We start from the raw sequence: 10,068 nt of genomic DNA on the forward strand, positions 1-10,068 counted from the left end.
CTGCCCAAATTTGAGGCACAGAAACTTTATGTTAAGTTTTGAGACATCCCCCACTCCCATCTTTGTGCCTTTTTATCACTAGGGACATGGAAGTTCTTTGATTTTTTCTGGTTTCCCTTTTCCCTGCTTCCCTCCCACCAGGGACAATAGCAGTGGATCTAGGAGGTGAGGGAGCCAAGGGGCGACACTGTGGGGATGAGTGATCTCACCCTCGGGCTGGCTTCATGGAATTAGAATCACAGACTCCCGGGGCTGGAAGAGACCTAAGGAGTCAGCATGTCCAGCCCCCTGCCCAAAGCAGGACCAACCCAATTAAACCATCCCAGCCAGGGCTTGTCAAGACAGAACTCAAACACCTCTAGGGATGGAGATTCCACCCCTCCCCCGGGAACCCAGCCCAGCGCTTCCCCACCCGCCTAGTTAAATAGTTTTTCCTAATCTCCAACCTAGACCTCCCCCACTGCAACTTGAGCCCATTGCTCATCGTTCTGCCACCTGTCACTACTGAGAACAGCCTCTCTCCAGCCTCTTTGGAACCTCCCTTCAGGAAGTTGAAGGCTGCTCTCAAATCCCCCCTCATGCTTCTCTTTTGAAGACTAAACCAACCCAAATCCCTCTGTGACGAACCAGTCTGGGTCTGGGCACTGCTGAGGACATCTGCTCAGGACAAATTGCTCAAAAACAGGGCTGCTTACAGCCCCTGTTCCAAATAGGTCACACACCAGTCACACCAAGTGCTCCAGCTGCCAATCCGCGCAGCAGGATGCCTCATGAGGAAAACCCCTTAGGCACGCAGCTCTCCTTGTGCCACAATGAGCCCCGTGCCAACATACAGGGGAGGGGTTATAGAACCAATCTTACCTATCCCAAACAGGTTCTTCCAGTCCCAAGAAACCAGCCACAGATCCCACTCAATTTACACTTTGGATCTTACCCACAAGAGCACGCTGGGCCAATCCTTTATACTCTAAAATCTAAAGGTTTATTAATAAAAAAAAAAGCACGAGAGTAAGGTTGTTAAGGAGAATACATTACATGCACCTTTAGTAAGTCGAGGATCAGTAACATGGAGTCAGCAGGCCTAAACAGAAGCCTGTAGCATGAAAGCAGCAACAGGCCTGTAATCTAATGAGCAAGACTTTGGTTCAGTAACACAGGAGCCAAGAAAGAGGCCCTACTGATAACTGTGTGATTGTGTAAGTTAGGTCGAGCATGGAAGGACACAGGGACGCACTGGGTACAGACTGTGAGCCAAAGGGGAGTAACAGAACATCTAATAAGAAATGTCTTAGTACAAAGACTCCCCAAAAACTAATACTCGTACCGACCTAGGTTCAGGACCATGTTGGAATTGACATCATGAAGGATAGTAAGTAAGCCCCCCTTCCGTAAGGTGAGGGGTGGTAACTAGGCAACAGAGGGTGGTAACCTGGTACGTAAAGAAGTGATGTAAGTTGTTTATACCTGTCTATAAAAGGTGCTCTCTGGCCGACCTTGGGGGGAGGCGCCCTAGGCGCTTGAACGGCAGGTGTCATTGACTAAACTTACAGAATGCACAGTAGCTTAAACTCTGACCGACTGCAGTTAATATCTGTTATACGGCAACAGGCCTGCCCGGTGTTGGTACCTTGTCAACGCGGGCCATAGTGCCCAGTGGTGTAACATTGTACTGATCTCTGTTACCAACTGATAGAGCTTCGCATTTGACAATAAACCTGCTCGATTGATTTCAAGCCTTGCCTGCATCTGCCGTTTCCGGGGCCTCTCAGAGATCTCCTGTGTTGACCCAAGTGCACGGGGTCTAACTCTCTAGAAAAAGGGAGTACCGATTGTTATGCACACAGCCGAAAGTTTCTCATCACCGATGGAGCAGAGGTCCTGTCAGGAGTGAATCCCAGGCATTGTTATAGGCTGGGGACTAACTGGCTAACTAGCAGTTCTGCAGAAAAGAATCTGGGGGTTACAGTGGTTGAGAAGCTGAATAGGTGTCAGCAGTGCGCCCTTGTAGCCAAGAAGGCGAATAGAATGGTAGGGTGCATTAGAACGAGCATTGCCAGCAGATCTAGGGAAGTGATTATTCCCCTTTATTCGGAACTTGTGAGGTCACATCTGTAGTATTGCATCCAGTTCCAGGCCCCCCACTATAGAAAGGATGCGGACACATTGGAGAGGGTCCACCAGAGGGCAACCATAATGCTGAGGGGGCTGGAGCACATGACCTATGAGGAGAGGCTGAGGAATTTGGGTTTGTTTAGTCTGCAGAAGCGAAGAGCGAGGGGGGATTTGAGAGCAGCCTTCAGGTCCCTGAAGGGAGGCTCCAAAGAAGATGGAGAGAGGCTGTTCTCAGTGGTGGAAGATGGCAGAACAAAGAGCAATTGATGCAAGTTACAGTGGGGGAGGTCTAGGTTGGATATTAGGAAAAACTATTTCACTAAGAGGGTGGGGAAGCACTAGGATGGGTTCCCTAGGGAGGGGGAACAACATGACAGAGCCCTGCCTGGGTTGATTTAGTTAGGTTGGTCCTGCTTTGGGCAGGTGGCTGGATTTGATGACTCCTGAGGTCTCTTCCAGCCCTGGCATTCTATGATTCTATGACTCCCATTCCCTCTTGGCATGCACTCAGTTAGTGATGGGAGACAGCGGTTACATCTGTAAATTCAGAACTCCTAGTTTCTGTGACCCTGACAAAATTACATTGCCCTGTGCCTCAGTTTACCTATCCATGAATGTGCATATGATCATAGTGACTTTCCTTTCATAGGTGTTTGGTAAAACCGTCAATGAAAGCTGCCTCACAGGATGGTGATAATTACTGATGATAATTACTCATCTCTAATCCTACAGATTCGTAACGTTCCCTCTGATCTGTCATAACTACTATTTACACATCCATCGTGGACATGTAGAAGGTATCAGATCTCAAACAAATCTGGGTTTATCCCTTGATTTCCTGTTAATCAATTTTTTGTTAAATATAATGAAATACTCCGAACAGGCAATTCCTCTCTGACTCAGCCCGGAGCGCGAGAGTTCTCCTTTCCCTCAGGCAGGTCCCTTAATTATTCTTTATCCTTAGAGTTGGACAAAGCGCAGAAGCACGGATGTGGAAACAGAGACACTGGCTAGTGCGTCTCCAGGCGCCAGCCTGTTTACAGTCAGATGCTGGACTGTTCTCTAGAGGTCGAGGGACCCTCATGGGGATTGAGCACAGCTGAGTTATAAACACTGCACTTGGCATACCCCTGGGTTGCTCTCGGATGTTGCTGCCGGTGCGGGGGCGAGAGCGGTGTGGGGCTCCGCTCCGTGAGAGAGGTTCCCAGGGAGGACGCTGTTGACTCAGAATTCACAGGTACCATCGTTGGGGAGGAGCTCACCTGTGTGATGAACTCAGTGAACCATGGGTGTGAGGGGCACAGACGATATTTGGGTCCTTTCGGCTCCGCTTAGTTTTCAACGTTAACAGACACCTGGGCGCTCTCGTGGTGTGAGGCGGGGGTGAGAGGCGGGCGGGACACACCAAGCTGAGGTAGATTGTGGGGGAAGTTCACAGGGGCCCATCCCTTGCTAAGGAGCTTGACTGCTTCCCATCCCGGTGCAATGGGCGTGTGGGTGACAGAGAGTAAGCTTATGGTCCGTTCCCCGCTGAGTGGCCACTCAACACCCCAGCGCCCTTGCCACGGGACATGAGTAACAGTGTCTAAAACACCATGACTTCTCAAAACATGGGAGGTCATTCTTCCGCTCTACTCTGCACTGGTTAGGCCTCACTTGGAGTACTGTGTCCAGTTCTGGGCACCACGTTTCAAGACAGATGTGGAGAAATTGGAGAGGGTCCAGAGAAGAGCAAAAAGGATGATGAAAGGTCTAGAGAACATGAGCTATGAGGGAAGGCTGAAGGAATTGTGTTTGTTTAGTTTAGAAAAGAGAAGACTGAAGGGGGACACGATAGCTGTTTTCAGGTATCTAAAAGGGTGTCATGAGGAGGAGGGAGAAAACTTGTTCATCTTGGCCGCTGGGGATAGAACAAGAAGCAATGGGCTTAAACTGCAGCAAGGGAGGTTTAGAATGGACATTAGGAAACAGTTCCTAACTGTCAGGGTGGTGAAACACTGGAATAAATTGCCCAGGGAGGTTGTGGAATCCCCATCTCTGGAGATATTTAAGAGCAGGTTAGATAAATGTCTATCAGGGATGGTCTAGATGGTGCTTGGTCCTGCCATGGGGGCAGGGGACTGGACTCAATGACTCTTGAGGTCCCTTCCAGTCCTAGTGTTCTGTGATTCTGAGCTGTGTCCCCTGCTCTCGGATGCCTGATGGTCTCTCCCATGGTGGCTGCATTTCAGTGGCAAGGGGGATCCTTCCGGATGGAAGGGCTCGGTAGATTCCAACACAAGCCAGGTTCTGGGGCTGTAGCCGGCTCTGTACTCAGACCGCACTGAGGCGAAGCTCCCCTTGGAGTGAGAGTCGACCTCCAGGGCAGCTGTGTGTTAATGCAGAGAGACCGTCAGCTCGTCCTCCTGCGTGTCAGAGCCCTGGCTGTGGTGGTGGGTGACGGAGGTTCAGATGGGGGCTCAAAACCCCTACCGAATCAATTGCAGACACCCTTCTTAAGCAACCAGCTTTATTCAGGAATGCATTCCTGGGCAAAAATCTCCAGGAAAAGTTTTTGCAACTTCTCAAACAAAGGGCAATGTCTTTTGTACTATCTTATATGGTAATTACCCCTTTCCCACTGACCACTTACAGTTGCATGCATACACAGGTGCACCAAATCATTACCACACGGGTCCTGGCCCTTGCACCAAATTCCTTCCAATCATTACCTACCCCCTCATAATCCCTTCCCAGGCCTTACAACAGGTTCAAACCAGTTAAGCAGATTTATTCCAGTTTCACCGATCCCCTCCTGGTTGTATACCTGTGTCCATGCACATACCTCTTTACAAAGACCAGGCTTAACATCCAGGTCACACAGAGGTGTTGTGTGTTATACTGACAACACATTAATTTAATCCTTCATGGGTTGGTACGTGATGTTTGTTTGCTAGAAATCATTTAGATACCAGGGCTACTCACTGGGACCATTACCAGGGCTTTCCCATGTGGGCAGGGCATGGTCTCTCCTCACTTCACTTAAGAAGTCTCTTAAACTATGAGGCCTGAAACGTTCACAAAACAATTCAGCCAGAAGAAAACACTAAGGGTGTGTCTAGACTACATGCCTCCTTCGACGGAGGCATGTAGATTAGCCAGATCGGAAGAGGGAAATGAAGCCGCGATTAAAATAATCGCGGCTTCATTTAAATTTAAATGGCTGCCCCGATCTGCCGATCAGCTGTTTGTCGGCAGATCGGGGGAGTCTGGACGCGATGCCCCGACAAAGAAGCCTTTCTTCATCGACACAGGTAAACCTGGTTTCACGAGGCTTACCTGTGTCGATGAAGAAAGGCTTCTTTGTCGGGGCATCGCGTCCAGACTCCCCCGATCTGCCGACAAACAGCTGATCGGCAGATCGGGGCAGCCATTTAAATTTAAATGAAGCCGCGATTATTTTAATCGCGGCTTCATTTCCCTCTTCCGATCTGGCTAATCTACATGCCTCCGTCGAAGGAGGCATGTAGTCTAGACACACCCTAGGTGGGAGACATTTCAGTCAAAATGCTTCAAGGTCATCAAACTTACCAGCGACTAATAAAAGGCAAAGGGGTCAGACAGCCTGAATTATGCCACCAGCACCACCTGCATTGGCCAATGGATTCATGAATCCCACTCAGCTAAGCTCTTAGCTCCAATAATGTCTGTGGCAAGGAGTTCCACAGGTCCAATAGGTAGAATGTAACAATCTTCTCTTCACAGTGTCATACGTTCAGCGACTCAATGGAATCGATGGTTCTCCTGCCTGCGTGTCGTGAGACGCAGTCAAGAGAAATGCCTGCTCGGCTCTCTTTGTCCACAGACTCGTAGGGTTCGAGTCAGGAGAGCTCCCAGTTTGACCTCCTGTACAACACAGGCCATTACATTCCCCCCAGTTACCCCTGTACTGAGCCCCTTGACTTATTTTTGTATGAGGCCTTTTCTACAGCAGGACTTTACGTCCGAGAGCCCCAGTTTACGAGGCACCACACGGGTCAGCTCCTCTAACCCCTGCCGGGATGCAAGGTTGGTTGTGTCTAGCCCATGTCACGGAGGTTAATAGCCACCTAGTTTGGAAACCCACCAGTGAAGGAGCTTCCATTACTTCCCAGGGCATCTTTCCCTTCCCCTGCAGTGGTTACGAATTCTAGCTGGATAGTTCGTCTGCATCGGCTCGGCTGTAACTGGACCCTCTTGCCTCCTGTGCTGTGCGCTCTGGCAGAGGGAGAACAACTTTCCCCATCTTGTTCTGACTCCTTTTCAGTCTTTGAAGAGAGTTGTATTGGTCGCCCTTCATTGCTGCCTTTGCAAACTCAACATCACCCCTTACACCAGCCTTTGCTCGGAGGGCTGGTGTTCCACCCTCTGGGGCAACTTTGTCACTCGCCTCTGGGTCCTCTCCAGTTTCTCTGCATCTCTCTATCCAGCAGTGCCCAGAATTGGACATGGGACTTTTTCTGATGCGTAACCAGCACCCAATACAGCAATGATATCACCTCCTGTGACTTGCTTGTCGTGCTTCTGCTCCTGCCCCCAACACTGTATTGGCCTTTTTTCATAGAATCACAGAATCCCAGGGCTGGAAGAGACCTCAGGAGTCATCGAGTCCAGCCCCCTGCCCAAAGCAGGATCAACCCAGCTCAATCATCCCAGCCAGGGCTTTGTCACATGCTTCTTTCCAAATGCAGGACTGTATTTTTGGCACACAAACATCTTCTCGGTAATATTAACACGTTTTCTCTCACCTTCTAACAATGACCCAAAATCTTTTTATATTATAATATTTATACTTTCCTTTGTGTTACCCCTAATCCTGGATTTCCCCCTTCCCCAATGACTCCCTTTTCTTTTCCACTGGTTTTAGTCCAAAATTCTCTCCTTCCTGAATTGTAAAATTGGGTAATTTTAGAGATCTACAAATATCTTCTTAAAGACCTCCCAGTTTTCACTCTCATTTTTCTATGCAATTTTTTCCCTTCTAATCAGTTCTGATGATAGTTTTCTCAGTTTCAGAGAATTAGCCTTTTTGAAGCACTAAGTGACTGAATACTTCTTTGTTGGTTCATTTGAATGTAATATTTTCCATTCTTTATTTTCTACTTCTCTATATTATGCTCCATTCTTTGTCTCTTCTCTGAATAGAAGAACCCGAGACAATTCAGTTTGTCTGCATATCATAGAATCATAGAACACTAGAACTGGAAGGGACCTTGAGAGGTCATCGAGTCCAGTCCCCTGCCCTCATGGCAGGGCCAAGCAACATCAAGGGCTCCAGTTACACTATAGCCTTCTTGCGGAAAAGCTTATGCAAATGAAGAGTTGTGTGGAATATCCAAACTAAACAAGCCCAGTTCTTTCTTCCCTTGTAGCTCATATTTTCTAGACCTTCCATCATTTTTCTTGCTCCTCTCTGGAACGTCTTCAATTTCTCCACATCTCTCTTGAAATGTGGTGTCCAGAAAAAACTCAATACTCCAACTGAGGCCTGATCAACACTTCCCGTGTCTTGCTCACAACAGTCCTGTTAATGCCTCCCGGAATTGTTTTATTTGTGTCACACTGTTGACTCTTATTTAGCTTGTGGTCCACTGTGATCCTTAGATCCCTTTCTGCCGTACTCCTTCCTAGACAGGCGCTTCCCATTCTGTATGTGTGAAATGGATTGTTCCTTCCTAAGGGGAGGACTTTACATTTGCCCTTATTAAACTTCATCCTCACTAAACTTCACATGGCAGACTCCCCCCATTCTCATGGCTTGTCACAAGTAATCCCTTTCTAACTGCTGTGTCCTTTATTGAGAAGAGGTGACCAAGGGAGCACATGTCCAGAGCAGGTTCACCTCCATCCCATTCTTAGTGATCCAAACATGGTCTTTCTTTGTCCCCTGCTGGGATTGAGCAGATGTTTCCATTGAGTTACCATCAGTGACACCGAGGCCTTTCCCCAAGTTGTGGTCCAGTTTTCCCATGGTACTAATCTTGGCAAAGCTTAATTTTTTTCCAAATCTCAGATATTGTGGAATCAGGTGGGGGAACACAAACCGCCCGACAGTCTAGAATAAGGAGGAATGACCAGTATCCATGATTGTGTTTCCTACAAGATTAATTCTAAAATACAGATATAAAAATGATGAAACTTTTAATCCCAACAGGATGACCAATATCATGATTGTGTTTCCTGCTGGTGCCAACTGAGGTTTCCCACATCACGACATGTAGGTGTTATCAACTCATAGAGCACCACAAAATAGGGAACTTGAATGAGCTGGGTAAGTTGCTCAGAATTCACTTCTCTGAAGTATGAAGAGTGATCAGTTTGCTTTGCATGTGAGAAGAGCCGCCAGCAGTGCGGGGCGTGTTTCATATTAACATTGTCTCTTCTTCCAGGCATTGATTCTATGATCATCTCCTGGGATCCTGGGCAGATTCAGGAAGTCAGGGAAGTGCACGGTACACGCAGGAGACATTGTTCTGCCTCAGGGTTGGACATTTTTTCTTCTGATCCATGTCAGAGTCCAACAAAACCAACTTTGCCAACCCCTCCATGTTCATCCTGCTGGGCATTCCTGGCCTGGAGGCAGCCCATGGCTGGATCTCCATCCCCTTCTGCACCATGTATGTCATAGCCATCTTGGGGAACTTCACCATCCTGTTCATTGTGAAGATGGAGCCGAGCCTCCATGAGCCCATGTACTATTTCCTCTGCATGCTGGCCATCACCGACCTGATCCTGTCCACGTCCACCATGCCCAAAACACTGAGCATCTTCTGGTTCAATTCCAGGGAGATCGATTTTGGTTCGTGCCTCATCCAGATGTTCTTCATAGTTAGCTTTTCGGCGATGGAGTCTGGGATCATTGTGGCCATGGCCTTGGATCGCTACGTGGCCATTTGCCATCCCCTGAGACATTCCTCCATCTTGACAAATTCTGTGGTTGCCAGGATAGGCCTGGCCGTGGTGCTGCGCAGCTGCATCTTCTCACTGCCCACTCCCTTCCTGGTGAGACAGTTGCCATATTGCCGCACCAACGTTGTTTCCCACTCGTTCTGTGAGATGATGGCCGTGGTGAAACTGGCCTGTGCTGACACAAGCCTCAGTAATTACTACGGCCTCATTATAGCACTCCTGGTGGCTGCTACGGATGTGTTTTCCATCACTGTATCGTATACCCAGATCGTCAGGGCCATCTTCAGCCTCCCCACCAAGGATGCCCGGCTCAAGACCTTTGGGACCTGCAGCTCCCACCTCTGTGTCACTTCAGCCTTTTACATCCCAGTTCTTTTCACCATATTCACACACCGGTTTGGCCACCATGTGCCCCTGTATTTCCATATCCTCATTGCCAATGTGCACCTGCTGGTGCCCCCCGTGCTGAACCCCATCATCTATGGGGTGAGAACCAAACAGATCCAGGCCAGGCTGCTGCGGCTCATAACTCAGACGGAGTGATGTTTTCCCCTGGTGCTCTGGCCCTGAGACTGAGCTTCTTGTGAGCTTGCTGATGACAAGGTGCTGAGTCCTCTCCCCTAACTCCATGCCCGGGCAGTTAGACAGATATTAAGCCCCTTCATGGCCTTACAGGGCTGTAACTACAATACAAACTGGGGAATCATAGAATCATGGCACTGGAGAAGCCCTAAGCGACATGTGTGTGGAGACCAGGGGCTTGTTCACAATAGGAATTCATCCCGCATGAGCTACTGGTCTAGTTCACATGGTATCAGCAATCGAAAATGTACTTGGCAATGCTCAGATACTTCACTCAGTTCTCATGTTTCTCCATCACAGCTGGGGGCAGGGTGCATGTCCCCTGGCTGGGGCAGATCCAGGTTCCTCTGCTCCATGAGTCCCCCAGCCAAAGAGAGGAATGCAGCAAGGCGGGCACTTTCTGCTCGCTCCCTGAGTAAGGGGGACAGCCCGCAGTATTCCAGTACA

The 10,068-nt window shown here is 48.8% G+C and overlaps 1 protein-coding gene across 1 annotated transcript; it reads left to right on the forward strand.

The window, feature by feature from the left end:
- Positions 1-5,369: 5,369 nt before the first annotated feature.
- LOC142818949 (olfactory receptor 52R1-like) lies at positions 5,370-9,582 on the forward strand. The gene is made up of 2 exons (XM_075902220.2): positions 5,370-5,397; positions 8,651-9,582. Exons 1-2 carry the CDS (start codon positions 5,370-5,372, stop codon positions 9,580-9,582), a joined length of 960 nt encoding a protein of 319 aa, XP_075758335.2.
- The last annotated feature ends 486 nt before the right edge of the window (positions 9,583-10,068 follow it).

The sequence above is a fragment of the Pelodiscus sinensis genome, chromosome 1 (genome assembly GCF_052426305.1).
Source record: "Pelodiscus sinensis isolate ZL-2025 chromosome 1, ASM5242630v1, whole genome shotgun sequence".
Classification (NCBI taxonomy): domain Eukaryota; kingdom Metazoa; phylum Chordata; order Testudines; family Trionychidae; genus Pelodiscus; species Pelodiscus sinensis.